At 38.9% G+C, this 22,354-nt stretch overlaps 1 protein-coding gene across 1 annotated transcript; it reads left to right on the plus strand.

Moving 5' to 3' along the window:
* The first annotated feature begins 11,070 nt into the window (after positions 1-11,070).
* LOC127042689 (olfactory receptor 5V1-like) lies at positions 11,071-12,036 on the plus strand. The gene has a single exon (XM_050935955.1). The coding sequence runs from the start codon at positions 11,074-11,076 to the stop codon at positions 12,034-12,036; it is 963 nt and encodes a 320-aa protein (XP_050791912.1). The 5' UTR covers positions 11,071-11,073.
* The last annotated feature ends 10,318 nt before the right edge of the window (positions 12,037-22,354 follow it).

The raw sequence follows: 22,354 nt of genomic DNA on the forward strand, positions 1-22,354 counted from the left end.
AGAACAAAACCGGCCCCAGCTGCCAACTAGACATGGAGCCATTGATCACTACCCACTGAGCCCAACAATCTAGCCAGCTTTCTATCCACCTTATAGTCCATTCATCCAGCCCATACTTCCTTAACTTGCTGGCAAGAATACTGTGGGAGACCATATCACAGACCCAGTTATCACATCATAGAAGGCAAATAGGTTAGTCAGGCATGACTTGTTCTTGGTGAATCCATGCTGACTGTTCCTGATCACTTTCCTCTCCTCTAAATACTTCAAAATTGATTTCTTGAGGACCTGCTCTATGATTTTTTCCAGGGACTAAGGTGAGGCTGATTGGCCTGTAGTTCCCTGGATCCTCCTCCTTCCCTTTTTTAAAGATGGGCACTACATTAGCCTTTTTCCAGTCCTCCAGAATCTCTGCTGATCACCATGAGTTTTCAAAGATAATGGCCAATGGCTCTGCAATCACATCCGCCAGCACTCTCACCCACAGGGAGACAGGGTAATGAATGACAAGTCATTAAGGCCAAATGGATCTAACTAGCTAAACAATAGAGCAACCAGATGGCTTGATTCTCTGGATTGACTGGAATGACGGAGTGAGGAGATGTCTATTCTACAGCAGCAAAGCTGCAGTGCTTCAGCTGCACCTCTTGTAGTACTGTAGTTTAAAGGATTCCTATGTCAATATAATGTTTTGTTTCAATCGATGCAAGTAATCTTCCTCTCCGAGAGATGGTACCTAGGTCAATGAAAGAATCCTTCCATCAGTCAAGCTGTGTGTACACCAGGGGTTAGCTCTAACCAATTGTGTCACACAGAGTGTAAATTTTTTCACAGCTCTGACCGACAAAGCTAGGTCAACCTAAGTTTTTAGATGTAGAACAGGCCTTAGGCAGAAGGAAGACCTCATACCTAGGTACTGTAACAGACTCCACTGAGCAACATGGGAATTGGCCCAGGGCTTTAAAAAAAGTTTTCTTGAGAGAAGAGAGACAGACTTTCAGAGACAAACTGAGACCAGGCTGGGTCCTAGAAGTGTCTTGGTTTCCTAAGACCATATCAGTTGCACTGTAATTGGGATTTGCTAGGCCTACCCCAGATATGAGCCCCAGGGTTGGAAAGTGGTTGAAACTTGAAAAGACGTCACAATCAGCACATAAAACAATACGTGTTGATTTTTAAAAGGTACAAAACGGAAATGAAAAGTTTATCTTTTAACCAGCTACCAATTCATGAGAGCACCTTCCCTCCTATCCCGTGGCAATATACAGTCACAGATTACATTCTCACTTTACAATCCAGCAATCCACCTCCACTTTATCCATCCCACATACACAGCATATTCCCTCACACTGTTAGAGGAGGAGTCCCTCGCTCTTTCATCAAAGACCAGAAGGATGGGTGCAAATTAGGCCATAAGGCTTCCAAGTAGGGATTCTCAAAGGAGCATAGAAAGGTTAGGTGCCTAACTCCCTTTGACATTCAAAGGCTGTTGGGTGCCTAACTCCCTTAGATTTCTTTAAAAATCACAGACAATATCAACAAGGAGATTTAAACTTTCTTCATATGGCAAATTAGGGGTCTTCCAGACCTGGGTTTGAAGTTTGAGGTCCAGAGAGCAAACTGACCTGAGAGCTTTAGCCAAGAATTTTTTAATTTAGGATCATTTAATTTTCTTCTTGTTATAAAATAGAATTGACATTGGTTCCTTTTTCTCTATTGTCTCTATTATTCCAGCAGATCTGCTCATCTAATACATTAGATGAACAGAGATTTCAATTGAGATTGGAAGTTCTCTCTGAATTCATTTCCTTTGAAATCAGACATTCCCTTTTTTTATTGCTTTATCTTTGGATCAACAGCTCTCCTGTCTCCCTTATTTTCCCTTTGGAATCAGTTGTTTTTCATGACTTCCCCTTTGAGGTTAGTAATAAGACTGTCTTTGTACCATTTGTTTTCCTTTCTAAAAATAAATATTAATTGTCCTCTGTGCAATATTTTCAAATTCCCACCAGCAGATATATCAAAGGAGATTACATCATCTCATCTGAAGAAGAAATTACCAAAGAAGAGAGACATTAATTTCTGTGAAAGGGAAAAACAATGAAATACTCTAAGGAGCACTGTAGGATCCAGACATCCAAGTAGGAACCCAAAGCTCAGTTTGCTGAGATAACTGAAGACTATCAATATTAGAATAGAATGGAAAATGGAGTGAAAAGACTATAATCTTATTTCAGAAAATCTGAAGGAAGAAGTAAGTTTAAAAGGGGTAGAGTGAAGCTGGCAACAGATCACCAAGGTAAAAGGTAAAGCAGCACAGTTAAAATGCAAAAATCTGATTTAGAAAAGAAAACGAACCTGCTCAGACATCCACCATGTCAGAAAGATTATGATTGCTTTTTCAATCCAGGGAGAAGGTAAATGAAGGTAGATAGCGTGACACGGCACCCCATATTCTTCATAGTGATATTATTATGATGTGATTATAACATAATTAGATGCATTTTGTGCAAGAAAGGTCTTTTAAGGTGTCATTGAAAAAGTTAAGATTTGCTGAATATGATTGTCCTATTTGTAGTACATATATCATTTTTGTATTTGAAGTTACGAATATTGACTATGTATATAAATTTCAAATGTATTTAGATCTGGGTAATGCCCACTAGGCAAGATGCTTGCAGTCTAAATAGGTGTTTGGGAAAGGCCTATTCAGGGTAATGAGACACTGGGGAAAAAATAGGCCTTAGAAGAAGCTTATCTCCCACCTGATGAGCCATCCTGACAATGCTCCAGACTGTCTCCAAGGGCAGGTGCAGGTGACAAGGCCACATGACTCTGTACTCCGCATTGGGATATTTGTATTCCTTCATAGACTGCTCTGAGAACCAACCCTTTGAAACAAAGGGTTCTCGTCCTACCCTAAAGCTATATAAGGCAGGGAGTGACATCATCAGTTGTTATTCACTCCTCACACGAGTGGACTCCTGGAAAGACCTGAGGAAAAACGACTGAACTGGGGGAAGTGCTGGATCCAGGCTAAAGATTTCCAGCCTGTGTATGGAAACCGGAGAAACCCAAGGTACCAAGCAAATGCAGCTTCTGCCTTAAGAATCTACCATACTGCTGGTATCATAAGTCAGGGTGAGAAACTGCTAATTCATAGTCAATCTAACTAGTGTGTTAAGCCTAGGTTGCATTTTTGTTTATTTCCTTGGTAATATCCTTTGATCTATTTTCTATCCTTCTAATCACTTAAAATTTATCTTTTGTACTTAATAAACTTGTTTATATTTGAACTTAAACGGGTGTGCTTTTCAGTGAAGTATCTGGGGAAAAATCTCAGCTTGGTTACCCCAAGTGTGTATATTACTCTCCGCATTCAGGAAGAGGTGACCTGGGGGATAAATTCACACCAGTCTGTGTTCTGATACAAGTCTGGGGTCCTAGGCTGAGGAGCTGGTGAATATCTTGACTGTAGCTTCTCTATTATTGGTTCAAGCAGTGGCTGGCGAGAGCCTGCATGTAACTGAAGCTGGGTGTGTCCCTGCATGTGTGAATGCAGGAGGAAGTGTAAGACTGAGATCAGGTCTGCTTCTTGCACAATGTGAGAGGGGGGGCCCAGACTGATGAGTCAGAAATGAGACATTCTCTTACTATTGTTTTGTCTTTTTGGTCAACAGTTCTCCTATCTCTGTTATTTTCCCTTTTGAATTAGTTGTTTTCCATCAATTCCCCTTTGAGGTTAGTAATAAGACTGTTCTTGTACCACTGTTTTTCCTTTCTAAAAACAAATATTAACTGTCCTCTATGCAATAATTTCAAATTCCCACCAGCAGACATATCAAGGGAGATTGCATCATCTCATATGAAAGAGAAATTAAAAACCAGGAGAGGCATACATTTCTGTGAAAGGGAATAAAAACTCAATATAGCAAGAAGCGCTTTAGGATTCAGACATCCAGGTAGAAACCCAATGCTCAGTTTACTGCAATAATTGAAAAATATCAATAGTAGAAGAGAATGGAATATGTAGTCCAAAGTCTATAAGCTCATCTCAGAAAATCTGAAGGAAGAGTTAGAGTTAGGGGGCAGCTGGCAATAGATTATCAGTGAGAGAAGTATAGCAGCTCAGTTAAAATGAAATAATCTGATTTAAAAAATTAAAATATCTGCTCAGATATCCACAATGTCAGAATGTGATTGCTTGTTCAATCCAGTGGGAAAGTAAATGAAGGTTGATGGGTTATAGAAAAACATGCCTAAAAAAGATCAATGAGTGACTTTCAGATTTAGAACATAAAAACGGCCATATCTGGTCAGATTGAAGATCCATCTTTCTCACGTTCCTGTTTTCTTACAGTTGCCAATGTCAGGTGCCCCAGAGGGAATGAACAGAACAGGTAATCATCAAGTGATCCATCCCCTGTTGCCCATTCCCAGCTTCTGGCAAACAGAGGCTAGGGATGCCATCCATGTCCATCCTGGCTAACAGCCATTGATGGACCTATTCTCCATGAACTTATCCAGTTTATTGGCTCCTTGTGTGTGTATTTTATTTTTCACCACAAGACTCTGATTCTTTTGCTCAAATGTGAGTTTTATCGCTTGTAAAAATTTTTAAACAGAAAACTAGTGTGTGTGTGTGTTTTACTGAATTTCCATTTTTTGTCATACATTTATGTTGCACCAGTGTCAATGTACCATTGCCACTCCCAGTGTAGACTTAGTTAATATCGGTGAATGGTGAATTAGTTGATGAAGCAATCAGAAGATAGGATATCTCAAGAAAAGCATAGGGGAAAAGCAAGGAAGAGAGTATTCTTCAAGATATTCTTTCTGAAGATTTCCACTCCATTTCAGGTTTATGTCCTGCCCTCTGTTCCCATTTTTAGTCGTGCACTGATTTGGCGTTGTCAGCCATTTTGAAAAAAAATGTTTGGACGGAAATGTTGTGTGCTTAAGTTTTGACACATTTAGCTGACTTTTTTAGAAAAAGTAACAGTTAATTTGAATGAATAGAAAGAGAGAGTTAAAAGGTGTTTAATAAAAGAAAGACTGCTTAGGTTTAGTAAGGAGAGAGGTAGGTTATTAAAGAGAAGAAAGATTTTTATTTAGCTTTATTAAGGAGAGAGTGCTTTAAACACAAAAGTTTGCAAGAAAGGTTATTATACAGTAGAAAATTTTTAAAATATAAAGTTAGTTTTAGAGAGGAGCATTTAGAAAGAGTTATTTTAAAATAAAAGAGAAGAATATAAAGTTGGGTTTAGAGAGAAGCATTTTAAAAAGTTATTTAGAAATAAAAGAGGAAAATATAATGAAAAAAAGAATTTGGTTGAAAGAAAGCACATGAGAGAAAAATAGAATTTCAAAAATTAGCTGGAGAGCCTTTGTTCAGTGACAAAAAGCTGTGTGAAGGAGGTAAAGTATAGAAAACAATAAGACAAAAAGATCCTTTTTTGTCGGTGAGCAAAACATATGGATGTTTGAAAGTGGAAAAGTATAGAAAACAGAAAGAGATAGAGATCCATCTTTGTTAGACTAACACTGGTTATTTTTTTAGTGAGGACAATTTAAAGCTGTAGCAAAAGCAGTTACCAAAAGCAACTTTTTTAAGAGATAAGAAGACTGTTAGGAAAGCATAACGTAATATGAACCCCTAGACTTGCTTTTAAAAGATTTTCCCAAAGTAAAACTTTTGTAAAGAAATTATGCAAAGCACAGGTTATCTTAATAGAGTTAACCTTTCTTTGCCAGAGATAAGAATTTTTTTTCTCCAGATTTGTAAAGGGTGAACATTATTTGCAATACAAATGAGTAAGACAAATATTTCCCTTATTTTAGAAACCAGTGGAAGGTTTTTCTTTTTTAATTTTTTCTCACTTTTTAAAGGCATTAGTTTTGCCTAAAGGTTTAGATTTATACAAAGCACACAGAGGCTGATTCAACCCTTTTTACCATATATAAGAAATTTTGTTTTCCTTAGCTATGTAAAGGCTGAATATTATTTAAAATATAACAAATTATTTGTATTAGAAATAATGCTATGTAAAATAAAATTTAAAAAAGACATATATTTGCTTTCATATTGCTTTAATTAAATGCCGGTCATGCTAACACAATTTTCGATTTATTAAAAACACCCAAGAAAACCAGCTTATGTCAAAAAGTTAATTTTTCCCCCCACAAACATACACACATTTTTCTTTTTTAGTTTTAAACCACGGACAAACAAACTTGCTTTAGGAATGTCATATTCAAGAACTGCATAAAGTAGTGAGAGAAATATCTTTCTTTTTTATGTAAAGAAGCCATTGCTTTGTGACAGCATGAAGTTTGGTTTACAAAAGCGATACAAATGCTTTCCCTCTATGTTTTTGCTAACATTGGTAATTTTTTAGTAAGGGCAATTTGAAGTTGCAGCAAAAGCGCAGTTACCAAAAGCAGTTTTTGTTACAGCTAAGAAAACATCTTCTCTCTCATACAACGCCAACCCTTCCAACTTTTAACTTTTGAAGAAATACAAGTGACAGTTATATTAATCTTTCATTTACTTAGAGATTTTGGTTGCAATTTTTTGTTGCATTATCAAAAATTAGAGCAAATGTTTGCAGACCATGTGCTGAGACACAAATAACAAATCTTGTGTTTGTTTTGGGTTTTTAAATTTTATTAAAATGTTACATCACAGGCTGGAGCTGTTGCTCTCTCTACATTTTAAAACCACATTAGACTAATTAGAGTAGCCAGGGACCCAATCACGGTTGCTGTGTAAAATACAGAAGACTTGTATAGTTCTTTTACATATTAGTTTGATTCAGGAAACAAAAGTGTAGGGTTTAAAACCCACAGCAGTGTGCTTTTTAAAGTGCTACCTCAAGAGACACATTTTCTAACTTAGTAACAATGTAAAATATGGTGGGAGGAAACATCCCGAGGTTAAAACCACATGGCCCTAGTTTAAAAAAAATAAAAATAAAAAAATAAATTTGAATGAGACCTATTTGAGTCAGCAAGCTTGTATTAAAAATCTGTTTAGTTATAATCAGTAGCCCTGGTCATGAAGTTAATTAATGGGTGTAGATTTCAAAACTTTCTGATTACAAACATGTTAATAGTAAAAAGTAACAATATTACCATTTAGAAAGTTTTTTAATTGTTTAAACGGATTTGATATAAAATTGTTTTGCAATTTTATGCTGAGAAAGTGAAAGGCTATATTTTTTAATGTTTGTAAAAGCTTTGTGACATAAAAAAGTGTGAGCTACACTAGCCTACCCTAAATGTTTTTAAATGATCAGAACAAGATCTGAGTAAAATATGAAAACTATCAATAAAAAATTGCTGTAAGCCTAAAGGACTGCCAAGTTTTACTAAACACACAAACATTTTAATTTAGTAAGATCAACCCCTGTTTACAGACATGTCAATTATAAAGAAATAGCAATATTACTCTTTATAATGTATTTGGTACAGTTTTTCATATAAAATACGTGCTGAAAAAGTTGTTTTATAATAAAGGAGAAAATTTTGTAGAAACCCAGACCCTCCCCTTCCCCAACCCCCGTTTACAGACATGTCAATTGTAAATCCTTTTTTAAGTTTATTCTTAGCTTTTGAAATCCCAATGCACAACTCTCCTGAATTCCCAAAAGATTTATTAAGCCTGCGCTGTGAAACCTGCTATCTCTAAACTGCATGATTATGTTATTGTGAGTTTTGAATCAGTTTACAGTAATTTTTCTATACAAGGAGCTAGAGTTTATATTTCTCGATGACAGAATTGTCAGTAAATGAAAATGTTTACTCGATTTACCTAAAAGTTCTTAGTGTTTAACTAACATCAGGAGACCATTACTTACCAAAGCACTGAACAGCAATAAAAAAAGTGTATACTCTTCTAAAAGGCATTTGAAAGAAGATAAAAAGCAGCAAACCTACTGAACTTGTCTTTCATGTGCACAAGGTGATCTAAGTTTCTTTCTTTCTTGTCTGGTTTGCAATGTGTTTTGGCTATAACAATATTGATTATGTTTCTTTATTCAGTGCATATGCAAGGTCTGGTTTTCCTACCCCCAGACAGGTTTGCATATGCACACACGCTTGGCAGTGTGCACTTCCATTTTTGACACTGCCTTGAACCCATCTCAGGCTTGTGAGACTTAAAAATCAGGTCCATGTTAACTTTTTCACATAAGCTGGTTTTCTTGTATGTTTTTTTATAAATCTAAAGTTGTGTTAGGATGCCCTGGAGTTAATTAAAGTAATATGTAAAGTGACTCTACAAGTCTTCTGTATTTTACAGAGCACTATTTCTAATAAACTATTTTGTTACACTATAAATAACATTCAGACTAGGAAAATCTTTTAAAACAAAGGCTGTTTAATATTATGTTCTGGTCATCAAATAGTCTTCTTATCACTTAATAAATTTGCTTTTGGTAACTGCTTGTACTGCAGCTTCAAATTGTCCTAACTAATAAATAAGCAATGTTAGTCTAAAACATAGTGAGGAAACATTTTATCACTTTTAAAAACTGGTTGTTATTTAGGGTTGGTGGTTTTAACCTGGGAATGTGTCTTCATGCTCATATTTTAAAATTGAAACACCCATGTAAAAGTGCAAAATGAAGGAAAAGATGGCGGGGAAATGTTTCTTCAAATAGGTCTGTCTTTTAAGTGCTTATTCCTTTACAAAAATTAAAAATCAATGTTCAGTAAAACTTCAAGTAAATAAAAGTCTGCAGAAATATGCTTCATGAAGGGCTTATCTCAGGAGGGGTTCTGAGGGAAGGAAAAGGAGGAGGCGGTGGGCTGTAGAACAACTTCTGATTGGTCCGGCAGGATTTGCTCCCAAGGCTCGCAGCCCTCAGTATAGTTGCCATTTCCCTAGGAACAACCCCTGCGTAAGCTTTCTGCTCGGTTCTTGCTGCTACTTTCTATACTTCTCTCACTAGGCATGTGTTCTGCTCACTAACAAAAACAAAATTCTCTCTCTCTCTGTTTCTATTTCTTCTTCTTTCTCCTGTTATTTTCTATACTTTACCTCTTTCAGACAGCCATGTGTCACTGAACACAGGATCTCTAGCTAATTATTAAAATTCCCTTTTTTCTGCCTTGTGCTCCTCTCTCAATCCATTTTTCCTCTTTTATTTAATATTTAGTTTCAAAACCCTTATTGCTCCTCCCTGAATCTACCTTTATATTTTCCTCTTTTATTTTAAAATAACTCCTTTTAGATGCTTCTCTCTCAATCCATCTATATATTGTTCTATTTTATTTAATAACCCTTTTGCTTTTTGAAACTGTATTAGCTCCTCTCTACACCCACCTTTATATTTCTCTTTTTTGTTTAAAAAATGTTCTATTTAATAACATTTATTTCAAACCTTTGTCTTTAAAACCCTCTCTTTAATAAGCCTAACCAAAGATATTTCTTTTCTTTAATAATCATCCTCTCTCCTTACTAAACCTAGCCAATCATTTATTTTTTTACCACTCCTTTTGTTTAAATCCTCTATTTCTATTCTTTCAAACTTTTTTCTTTAAAAATCTCTCTCTTTACTAAACCTAACCAATCTTTCTTTTTTAAAAACTTCTTTTCTTTAAGCTCATTCTATGCTTTCAAACTAACCCTTCCTTTTTTTCTAAAAAATCAGCCAAATATGACAAAACAAAACCATACAACATTCCCCTGCCCAAAAATAAAAAATAATAAAAAATATATTTTTTTTCAATATTGACGACAGCGACAAACCTGTACCAGACTGAAAGCGGGAACAGAGGCTGGACATAAACCCGAAACGCAGTGTGGGAACTTGTCAAAAAGTCTAGGGTGAGGAATATATCGAGGGGTTAACTACTGAAGAGATTTTGGAGTTATTGGCTCTGATATCTTTGCTTTAACAGCAAGGAAGTGATACTTCTCTTTAAACATATCAGTATTTTATTGCTCATATATTTGGAGAAATAAACAATCTCTCTCTCTCTCTCAGTATTTTTATCTCATTCTGTCTATATATCTATTCCTCTTTTCTCCAGTTTTTCACTTTTCTCCAGGCACATTCTCTCTTTTGGATAAAAAAATGACACTTATTTTTCACTTAATGAATTTTTATTTTTATTTCACTTACATTTCTTTATATGGGGTTGGAGTCCAATCTCAGTTGCACCTGTGTAAATCCACATAAAGCTGGTGAAATTTACCCTGGTGTAACTGAGATCAGGTAACAGCCCATGGTCTCTGTTTAGGGTTTTGTGCGTGTGTTTTTGTCTGTTTCTCAATCAGCATTTATCAAATGGTGAAAATTTGCATCTGCTTTGCATCTGCTGTGATAGAGGACAACTGGCTAGGCCTTCATAAAAACCTCTACCCCTTTGGGGTTTCGGTATGTGCCTTATGGGTTAGGAGTATACTGCATCTGGGCAGTGTAATTCCCTGCTCCAGTAGATCTATACACTGTACCTTTGACTGAGCTATTGTGCTAAAAATAGTGGTGTAGCCTCGGCAGCACAGACTAGCTGCCCAAGCCCAATTCTAGCGTAATGGAAATCTAGGTACGTACACAGGTGGCTATCTCAAGCCACTGCCTGTGCTGCTGTGTTTTCACTGCTAATTTTATCCTGCTAGCTTAACCAAAGCTAGTTTATGTATGTCTACCCAAGCTGGGAACTACACCTCCCAGATGCAGGGTAGACATACCAGTGGTTGAACTCTAAATATCTTTCATTTTCAGTCTAGTGATTTTTGTTTATGTCATCTAAGTTTGTTGATATGACACTGATAGGTTAAAGATATTTCAAAATCCCAGCCTAAAAGTCTTTATTTAAAGTTAAAGAGAGATTAAGGGAGTTAGATGGGACATTTCTGTAATTCAATAGGGTTCCAATCCTCTTGATTTGTGTAAATGGGAAGCTTAGCCTCCGAGTGTGTGTTACTCTGTTTATTGACAATTTCATTCTTGCAGTGGAGAGATGCAGAGGTACGGGGTTACATACCCCAATGTATCCGACAGCACAACCTGACTGTGTGTACTCCATCAATAGTTAATGGTTTTCTGTTTCTAGGTACACATTATGGAGAAAGCAGAAGGAAGAAACCAAACACCCATCATGGAATTCATCCTCTTAGGATTTGGGAATGTCCCTGAAATGCAGCCCCTTCTCTTCCTCGTGTTTCTTGTGATCTACATTGTGACTGTCTCTGGGAACATCCTCATCATAGCGCTGGTAGTGACTGATCAGCACCTTCACACCCCCATGTACTTCTTCCTGGGGAATTTGTCCTGCTTGGAGGCCTGTTACGCATCAACTATCCTCCCCAGGCTGCTGACCGGTCTAGTGACTGGGGAAAGAACCATTTCTGTTAAGGGCTGCATTGCGCAATTATATTTCTTTGGTATCCTGTCAGCTACAGAGTGTCTGCTGCTCACGGCAATGTCTTATGACCGGTATTTAGCGATATGCAATCCACTCCGTTATGCTGCTCTGATGAATGCCAGGGTTTGTTTCCAGCTAGTGGCAGGGTCATGGATAAGTAGCTTTCTGGGATGCACCATAGTAAATATTTTCTTGTTCCAATCAACGTTCTGTGATTCAAAAGAAATTGACCATTTCTTTTGTGATTTTTCGCCTATGATAAAGCTGTCCTGTGGCCACAACCAGACTCTGCAACTAGTGACATTTACTATCGCTGCCATAGGTACATTTGTGCCCTTTCTACTGACTCTGACATCCTACATTTGTATTATAACCACCATCCTGAGAATCCCTTCCGCCACTGGGAGACAAAAGACTTTTTCCACCTGCTCCTCTCATCTCATTGTGGTTACAGTTTTCTATGGGACCCTGATTACTGTCTATGTGGTTCCAACAGCCAACACTCCCAAGGTCCTACAGAAAATATTCTCTGTCTTCTATGCAGTCCTGACTCCCATGATCAATCCTATCATTTACAGCCTGAGAAACAAGGAGGTCAATGAATCCTTGAGAAAAGCTTTTCATAAACTAGTTGCTGTCAGAAACAGGCATAGAATCTGAAAGGACAAAATTTAGCACATAGTAAAATAGAGATGAACTGATATAATTTCTTAGACATGGCCCATTTCAGTCCTTGAGGACAGGGTTACCCCTTATTGACTTTCTTTCTTTAGGAAAGTGTGCTTTTTTCCAGACTTATGTTTCAGTAAAGCACTTGGTTTCCGTCATCCATATATGAACACCAGTGCCCAAATTCTACAAAGAGCTTAACATCTTTCAGTGGTTCTGGGTCTCTTCTAATCTCTCTGAAACCAATGACATTCATTCTCCACTAATTAGGATCCTCTGTCAATGATGCTGTCATAAACAGATAGTGGGAGTTGGTAGAGCAGAGGTGCTTTATATCTCTTTTGCCTGTAGGGGGTTGACGGGGTCGGTGGGCCTGGCTGTCGCCTGGCCGGGGGACCGGTCAGGGGACAGGGTGCTTTCGGGTCTCGAGGGAGGGAAGTTTTTGTGTGTGCTGTTGGTGTTTGGTTGTTATTCTCTCTGGGTTCTGAGGGTGGCCGGGTGTGCGGCCAGGTTTCTCTCCAATCTCTCTGATGCAGTCTTATGTCCAGAATAGTAAGTACTAGGTAGATAAAGCGAGTTAGACTTATGTTTCTTTTCTTTATTTGCAAATGTGTATTTGGCTGGGAGGAGTTCAAATGTGTATTTGGCTGGAAGGAGTTCAAATTTGTATTTTGCTGAAAGGATTTTAATTTGTACTTGTATACTTGGGCTGGGAGGGTATTCCCAGTGTCTATAGCTGAAAGACCCTGTAACATATTCCATCTTAAATTTACAAAGATTATTTTTACTGTTTTTTCCTTCTTTAATTAAAAGCTTTTCTTGTTTAAGAACCTGATTGTTTTTTTATTCTGGTGAGACCCCAGGAGACTGGGTCTGGATCCGCCAGGGAATTGGTGGGAGAAAGGAGGGAAGGGGGAGAGAAAGGTTATTTTCTCTCTGTGTTAGGATTACTTTCTCTCTCAGGGAGAGTCAGGGAGGGGGAGAGAGAAGGAGGGAGGAAGGTGGATTTTCCTCTCTGTTTTAAGGTTCAAGGAGTTTGAATCACAGTGATCTTCCAGGGTAATCCAGGGAGGGGAAGCCTGGGAGAGGCAACGGTGAGGGAAAGGGTTTACTTTCCTTGTGTTAAGATCCAGAGGGACTGGGTCTTGGGGGTCCTCGGGCCAGGTTTTGGGGGGACCAGAGTATACCAGGCACTGGAATTCCTGGTTGGTGGCAGCGCTACAAGTACTAAGCTGGTAATTGAGCTTAGAGGAACTCATGCTGGTACCCCATCTTCTGGACGCTAAGGTTCAGAGTGGGGAATTATACCATGACAGATGCCTCTGAAATGTATGTGAAAAATGTTGCCCCCACAGTGAGTGGAGAACTTCGATTGAGCAGTATTCTATGCAGCTCTGTAGCTGGGTAAACAAAAAATAAAAGTCCTTGAAGGGTTGGGAGTCTCAGTGCCCTGCCACGTGAAATTTCCTGCCTGTTCATACATCTTTGCACAGCTAAAAGCAACATTAAAATATCTATTTCTATATTGATATAAATATAAATATTGATAGAGATAAATAAAATGCAAAGGTAAGATGTATTACCAATATTTTCAAAGCTCTCTCTCCCATGTAAATAAAAAGAAATGAATGAATTAAAAGGAATAGAAAATGAGCACCAAAAAGCACTAAGCAACTTTTCAAATCTCAACCTATATAGTGTAATATGGGCCTCCCTCACCACAGACAGAAATGCGCTATTTGCATAAAAACTTTTACCACCAAAGTTTGACAAAAAAATTAAAGACTACAATGTCACTAAGTCTCTCTGGTGTTTTTGTTCTTCCAACACATTTTTGGGCCAAAATATATCATAATTCCCCTTTCTCTTTGTAACTGGTTGGGTGCCCATTGCTCCCCTGACCACCCACCCATGTTCGTAGAGGGAGATATATGTAGTTTGTGGCCTCATGAATCAGGCTTTGTTTGGATGAATTGTTGATTTGGTCAGCCAGAAGTGATTCATGAATTTTACTCAAATTAGCTAGATATTTTCATAAAAAGGCAATCAAAATCTTTCAGGACTTTGATGCAGGACAGCAACCTGCCCCTATTATAACATTTAAACTTGTGGTTAGAGCACTTATGTGGAGTGTGTGTGTGTGTGTGTGTGTGTGTAAGACCCATGTTCAATATCCCCCCTGCCTGATGGAGGTGGGGGGAAGTCTTCATTCTCCGACATTGCAAACAAGTGCACTGGCCTATGGAATTATCTCCACAGAAGCTCTTTTCCTCTTTCCTGTTAAAGTGGTACCTTTGGGTATAAATAATTAAATAGGCATTGAACTAGGGAGTTGAATTTCGATCTCCTGCAGCCAAAATGTGCTTCTTAACTACCAGACTACAGAGTCATCCTTGGACTTGCTTTTTAGCCCAAAGACTATTGATTCTTATTGTGAATGACAATTAATAGTTATTGGGATACGAAAAGTAAGTGAGAATGACTCATAGCTTGGTGGTAAAGCTTTCATTTTCCAGAACTGTCGGAGAAATGAAAAACCAGTGGTCACTGAGCTCTAATTTTCATCTTCTGCCACAGAACATCTGGCAGGACTGAAATACACACTGAATGGGTTACCCCTCAAGTTTTGGGTGTCTTTTGGTTAAGATGTAGGTCTGAGAATCTCAACTCTTCATTTCTCTTCCTAAATCTGATATTTGCTCCCTGTAGGCCAGAAACTTTGTCACAAACTTATTCATCTATTGAAAATTGCGTTTAAATTACAAGCTGTCACTCTGAGTGTAAGGGGATTTTCTGGTCCCACTTGCAGACTGGAGATGTGTGTACAGAAACATATGTGTGACGTTGCACTCCATATGCTTTATGAAAATATGCTTATGAATGTGAATATGATGTAACTGGAATGTGCTTTTTGGCAGAAGTGTCTTGTAAGGTATCATTACAAAGCCTGTAATCTACTGAGAGTGTTCATTCTATTTGTTTGCATGTATTATCTCTATGACTGTAGTAATATAATAAGACAAAACCTTTTATTACTGATATCAATATATTAAGTGGAAGCAATTACAGGTACTTCAGAATCAATGAACTGTAAATGACTCAGTTTACTTGTTTCAGAGTAGCAGCCCTGTTAGTCTATAGCCGCAAAAAGAATAAAAGTACTTGTGGCACCTTAGAGACTAACAGATTTATTATACAAAAAGAGAACATGAATCAATGGGTGTTACCATACACACTATCAGGAAAGTGATCAGTTAAGGTGAGCTATTATCACCAAGAGAGAAAAAAAAAAAACCTCTTTGTAATGGTAATAAAAATGGCCCATTTCCAGCAATTGAAAAAGAGATGTAAGGAATTTGGGGGGGGGAGGGGAGGAAAGTATGGGAAAATAGTTTTACTATGGGCCATTACACAAACTAAAACTATTTCCCAATACATGCATTTCCCCATAAATGCATCTGATGAACTGGGCTGTAGCCAATGAAAGCTTATGTTCTAATAAATTTGTTAGTCTCTAAGGTGCCACAAGTACTCCTGTTCTTTTTTTCAGTTTACTTGCAATACTTTCTTTGTATCATAGAATCATAGCATATCAGGGTTGTGTGGGCCAGCCCAGAAAGAATGGAGGCTAGGATCTCACGGGACATGTGACCATGAAACATGATACAGAATCCATCTTAAATCTGGTACTTTTCCGATTAGGAGAGGTGGAGACCCAGAGAGACAAAAGATTCCCTCCTTGTGCCAAAGCTATAAAAGAGGGTGGACAGGACAAGGCAGTAAGTCATGAGAAAGCCCCTGTTTACCACCTAAGATGTCTGCTGGAACTGACAAGGTCTATACCTGGGAAAGGATTGGGCCCAGACTAGGAAGGAGTCTAGTCTGTGAAAGAGGCTTATTGGACCATCTCTAAGGGTGAGACCTTACCTATAATCAGTTTCTTAATGTACTAGGCTTAGACTTGCATGCTCTTGCTTCATTTTGCTTAGTGACTTGCTTTGTTCTGTCAGTTATTACTTGAAACCACTTAAATCCTACTTTTTATACTTAATAAAATCACTTTTGTTTATTAATGAACCCAGAGTAAGTGACTAATACCTTGGGAAGCAAGCAGCTGTGCATCTCTTTATCACTGTTCTAGAGGGCAGACAATTTATGAGCTTACCCTGTATAAGTGTTATAAAGAGTAAAATGGGTGTATTTGGGGTTTGGATCCCATTGGGAACTGAGTGTCTCAGCGCTGGAGAGGTAAGCTGCTGAGCTGTTTTTGGTTTAAGTCTGTAACATTGGGGGTGTGACCCACACCCTGGGTCTGTGTTGCAGCAGGCTAGTGTGTCTGGCTCAACAAGTCAGGGTTCTGGAATCCCAAGCTGGCAGGTAAAAAGGGCTTAGAGGTATTTCAGCACATCAGGTGACAGTCCCAAGGGGGATCTCTGGGACCAAACCCACCACGATATGCTCTGGTTGTTGTGAGTATTTCTACATCCATCCAGGCTAGAGTAAGGCCTCTCTGTTTTAGGAAGCAGCCTGCTTTGTCCCGCAGTTTTGTGTTTTTGCATCATATGGGTCTGAATGCTAAGAAATAAAGTAACCTATTTGCCTATATTTTCACTCTGCCCCTTTTTCTCTTAACTTTAACATGCCACATCTCCACCATCCTCCTAATCCCTTCCACCACCGGGAAACAAAAGGCCTTTTCCACTATTCCTCCCACCTCCCACCTGTTCTATGGGACTTTGATTATTGTCTACATGTTATCAAACTCCAACTCACTGAGAGACCTGAACAAGGGGTTCTGTCCCTTCTAAACATTCCTGACTCCCCTGTTCAGTCTCCTTTTCTACAGCCTGCAAAACACAAAGGTAAAGGAGTCCCTGAGTAATTCTGTGGGTAAAATTGTGCCATGCACATGAATTCAGAGAATCCATGTGAATGATTTTTTTAAATTTATTTGAAATAAAGGAGGATAAGTTCTGAGGGTTTAGTGAATCAGAGGGGTATGGCTTAATGGCTTCTAACTTCTTTATGGTTTTCCTCTTGTTTAATCAGGTTATGATGGTAGAAAATGAGGATGATGTGATTGGTTTGCCTTATGAAGATCCTTCAATATGTGATAAATTATAGTGTGCACATCTCCACCTCTGTAACTATCAGAAGTAGCTGACAAATTCAATGTGAACCAATGAAAAACAGCGTCATGAATTCAGGTGAAACATTTTTAAATATGGATTTCCAAAGTTAATTTCCACAGCCAAATGCTAATATAGGAAACTAAATATCATGAATCCAGGATTGTAAATCTTTCTAGGAACACTTAACTCTACTGCTTCAGCAGAGAATCATAGAATTATAGAATATCAGGGTTGGAAGGAACCTGAGGAGGTCATCAAGTCCCACCCCCTGCTCAAAGCAGAACTAATTCCCAACAAAATCATCCCAGCCAGGGCTTTGTCAAGCTTGACCACAGAAACCTCTAAGGAAGGATATTCCACCACTTCCCTAGTTAACCCATTCTAGTGCATCACCACCCTTCTAGTGAAAAAGTTTTTCCTATTATCCAACCTAAAGCTCCCCCACATCAACTTGAGAGCATTACTCCTTGTTCTGTCATCTGGTACCACTGAGAACAGTCTAGATCCATGCTCTTTGGAAACCCCTTTCAGGTAGATGAAAGCAGCTATCAAATCCCCCCTCAGTCTTCTCTTCTGCAGACTAAATAATCCCAGAGTCCTCAGCCTCTTCTAATAAGTCATGTGCTCCAGCCCCCTAATCATTTTTATTGTCCTCCACTGGACTCTTTCCAGTTTTTCCAAATCCTTCTTGCAGTGTGGAGTCCAAAACTGGACACAGTACTGCAGATGAGGCCTCACCAATGCTGAATAAAGAGGAATGATCAAGTCCCTCGATCTGCTGGTAATGGACCTCCTGATGCAGCCCAAAATGCCGTTATCCTTCTTGACAACAAGGGTGTGATGTTGCACGCTATATGATTTTATAAATGTATGCTAATGAGCAAATGTAATGTATCTGGAATATGCTTCATCCAAAAGGTCTCTTGTAAGGCATCATTACAAAGCTTATAATCTACTGAGTGTTGTCATCCTATTTGTATAAATGTATCACTCTTGTATCTGAAACTAGAAATATGAAATATAACTCTGAGGGCCTATTGTAATTATGCAAACTATAGGCCGTTATTGGTGGTTGGGAATCTTGATGGCTCCCTTCAGCCAGGACAATTGACTGCGGATGGCTCTGTTTGCAGGGAGGCCTTCCTGTGAGTCAAGCTGGGAGGAATGAAATCTTGAAGTCTTGCAGTGACATGTGATCATGTCACCTGAACTGGAATCCATCTTTAATTTGGTGTCTTTCCATTGAGAAGGAGGGGGTGGGAATCCAGAGAGGGACAAAAGATTCCCGTTTTATGCAAAAGATATATGAATGGCGAGAGCCATCATGAAGAATTATCTAGCCACCATCTGAGCTGGAACGAGAGCTGTACCAGGGGAAAGAATTGTGCCCAGGACTGGAGGGTGTCCAATCTGAGGAAAAAACTTACTGAACCATCTCTGAGGGTGAGATTATCTGTATTCAGTTTGTTTAGACATAGATTTGCATGTTTTACTTTATTTTGCTTGGTAATTTACTTTGTTCTGTCTGTTACTACCTGGAACCACTTAAATCCTACCTTGTGTATTTAATAAAATCACTTTTTACTTATTAATTAACCCAGAGTATGTATTAATACTTCGGGGCGGGGGGGAGGGGAACAACTGTGCATATCTATCAGTGTTATAGAGGATGAACAATTTATGTGTTTACCTTGTATAAGCTTTGTACAGGGTAAAATGGATTTATTTGGGATTAAACCACATTGGCAGTTGGGCATCTGAGTGTTAAAGACAAGAACACTTCTGTAAGCTGCTTTCAGGTAAGTCTGCAGCTGTTAGGGGACGTGATTCAGACCTGGGTCTGGGTTTGCAGAAGGCTAGCAGGTCTGGCTCAAACCAGGCAGGACACTGAAGTCCTAAGATGACAGGGAAGAAAAACAGGGGCAGAAGTAGTCTTGGCACATCAGCTGGCAACTCTCAAGGGGGGGGATTTAACATGCTGGCAACAGTTCTGTGGGAGACAGTATCAAAAGCTTTGCTAAAATCAAGCAGTAACGGATCCACTGATTTCCCTTCATCCACAGAGCCATTTATCTCATCATCAAAGGCAATTAGGTTAGTCAGACATCACTTGCCCTTCCTGAATCCATACTGACTGTTCCTGATTACTTTCCTCTCCTCAAAAGGCTTCAAAAGAGATTTCTTGAGGGCCTGCTCCATGATTTTTCCAGGGACTGAGGTGAGGCTGACTGGCCTGTGGTTCCCCGGATTCTCTTAAGCTACATTACCCTTTTTCCAGTTATCCAAGACCTCTCCCTGATTGCCATAGATTCAGTATTCTCATATTTTCAAACAAGGCAGGCAAAACTCTACATTCACTATCTCAGTTCTTCAGGGCAAATCTAGGAGTGATGAACAAACAGTTGTGAAGTGATGTTTTTGATTTAGAGTATTTGAGGTTTTTTTCTACAGTGCCCCTAGAAAGAAGTGAAGTCCTCTAACAAGCAGGCTACAGAGTCACTCTTATAGTTGTTGTCTTTCTTGCTGACCCAATGACTCTTTCACTAGTTATCCAGCCTGAAACAGCTTCAACTGGAGAGACAGAGGAAGTCCCACATACCACAATATCTCATTGCTCTGTGGTGAGAGCACTCACTTGAGAAGTAGCATAGCCTTGTTCAAATACCAACTGTTCCCCTTCCAAAAGAGGAAGAACATGAACCAGGGATCTCTGATATAATAGAATCACTGAATATTAGGGTTGCAAGAGACCTCAGGAGGTCATCTAGTCCAACCGCCTGCTCAAAGCAGGATCAACACCAACTAAATCATTCCAGCCAGGGTTTTGTCAAGCCAGGCTTTTAAAACCTCTAAGGATGGAGATTCCACCACCTCCCTAGGTAACCCATTGCAGTGCTTCAATATCCTCCTAGTGAAATAGTTTTTACTAATATCTAACATAGACCTCCCACACTGCAACCTGAGACCATTGCTCCTTGTTCTCTCATCTGCCATCACTGAAAACAGACGAGCTTCATCCTCTTTGGAACCCCCTTTCAGGTAGTTGAAGGCTGCTATCAAATTCCTCCTAACTTTTCTCTTTTGCAGACTAAATAATCCAGGTTCCCTCAGCCTCTCCTCATAAATCATGGACCCCAGCTCCCTAATAATTTTTGTTGCCCTTCGCTGGACTCTCTCCAATTTTTCCACACCCCTTCTGTACTGGGGGGACCAAAGCTGGACACAATACTCCAGGTATCAGAGGGGTAGCCGTGTTAGTCTGGATCTTTAAAAGCAGCAACGAGTCCTGTGGCACCTTATAGACTAACAGACGTATTGGAGCCTGAGCTTTAGTGGGTGAAAACCCACTTCAATTCATGCATCCGACGAAGTGGATATGCACCCACAAAAGCTCATGCTCCAATACGTCTGTTAGTCTTTAAGGTGATACAGGACTCTTTAATACTCCAGGTGAGTATTAAAGTGCTGAATAGAGGGGAATAATCACTTACTGTGATCTGTTGTCAATGCTCCTACTAATAAAGCCCAATATGCTGTTGACTTTCTTGGCAACAAGAGCACACTGCTGACTTATATTCTGCTTCTCGTCCACTGTAATCCCCAGGTCCTTTTCTGCAGGTCCCCAGCCTGTAGTGATGTATAGGATTCTTCCTTCATAAGTGCAGGATTCTGCACTTGTCCTTGTTGAACCTCATCTGATTTCTTTTGGCCCAATCCTCCAATTTGTCTAGGTCACACGTGACCCTATCCCTACCCTGAACCAATATCCCAACTGAGTACCCTAAACACTGTGCTAAAAGTGATAAAGGATTCCCTCCTTCCACCTACACTTTTTATGTGAGCTCCTTAGCTGAGTTAGCTGGAGGAACTATGGGTTGTATGTGTCTGGATGCCTGGTTTGAGGCTTGTGCATGCCCAGAGACAGAAACCTAGACACTCTATGGAATTTCACTGCAAAAAGTAGGCTGCAAGTTGAGTTTAGATGCCTACAGAGTCTGGGAGAAGCTGAGAGGAGGTTTAGAGAATCCTAATGGATCCTGATTCTGGGATTTTGGCACCTATAGTGGTGAGGAAATGGCACTACAGTATGAGGTGAACTGAAAAATAATATTTCTTTTATCTTTTTTACTGTGCAAATATGTGTAATGAAAAATAATAATGTAAAGTTGGCACTGTACACTTTATATTTGTGTAGTAATTATTGAAATCAATATAGAAAATTTAGAAAAACATCCAAAATATGTATAATAAATTTCAGTTGGTGTTGTATTTTTAACAGTGTAATTAAAACTGTGATTAATTGCAATTTTTTTTAATCTTGAAATTAATTTTGTGTATGTTTTTAATAATTTAACAGCCCTAGTTCTGACATAAAATTCTAACTTTAGAGGGAAGAAGAAAAATCCTCGACTTACCTATTTTACCAGGCAACACTGGTACAATAGTAGAAAAGGAAGATTATTGATACAATAAGGGATTTGATCGAAAGTCCAATGAAGTCAATGAATTTCTACCAATTAATTTGAACACAGGGCTGGCAAAAAATGGTCTGCTGAAATTCCCTTTGGACTGAAAATTGGGGGTTGATTAAACAAATATTTTAATGGAAAGTCTCTGCTATCCAATAAGGAAGTGGTTTTGAAACACGACTAGTTTAAGACAGGAGCAGCCACAACGGAAATGGAGGATGCACAGAGCCCCAACTGGGACTCATGGTCTATGTGTGTTGAAGATGGAAATGAGAGGGGCACAAGAAGACCCTGGCCTGGGAGCAGAGTGGAGGGCCCTGGAATAAGTGAGGGGGGATGAAGGGGCATACAGAACCCCCGGCACCAGGAAGGAAATGAGGGACAATAGAATGGGTGAGGAGGGAACAAGTGAGTACACAGAGACCACATGGCCTGAGAATAAATAGAATAAATAAATAAATTGAGTAAATCACTAACACAAACACTCAAAGAAATAATTCTGTATTTACTGGGTGATGGAGTAATATCTATGAACTGGTAATGGTCACAATTATGACCGCATTCAAGAAGGAAAGCCTTGTGGCTAAATACCTTCCCTGTTCTCCAGGGAACTTGTGCCTCCCTTGCTGATGATTCCTCTTCGTCTCTAAGGGGGAAAGGCGTGACTCAGCTAGTCCTACATAAACTGGTAAAGGAGAGAAGTATAGT

Source organism: Gopherus flavomarginatus, unplaced genomic scaffold, assembly GCF_025201925.1.
Source record: "Gopherus flavomarginatus isolate rGopFla2 unplaced genomic scaffold, rGopFla2.mat.asm mat_scaffold_90_arrow_ctg1, whole genome shotgun sequence".
In the NCBI taxonomy this organism is placed as follows: Eukaryota; Metazoa; Chordata; order Testudines; family Testudinidae; genus Gopherus; species Gopherus flavomarginatus.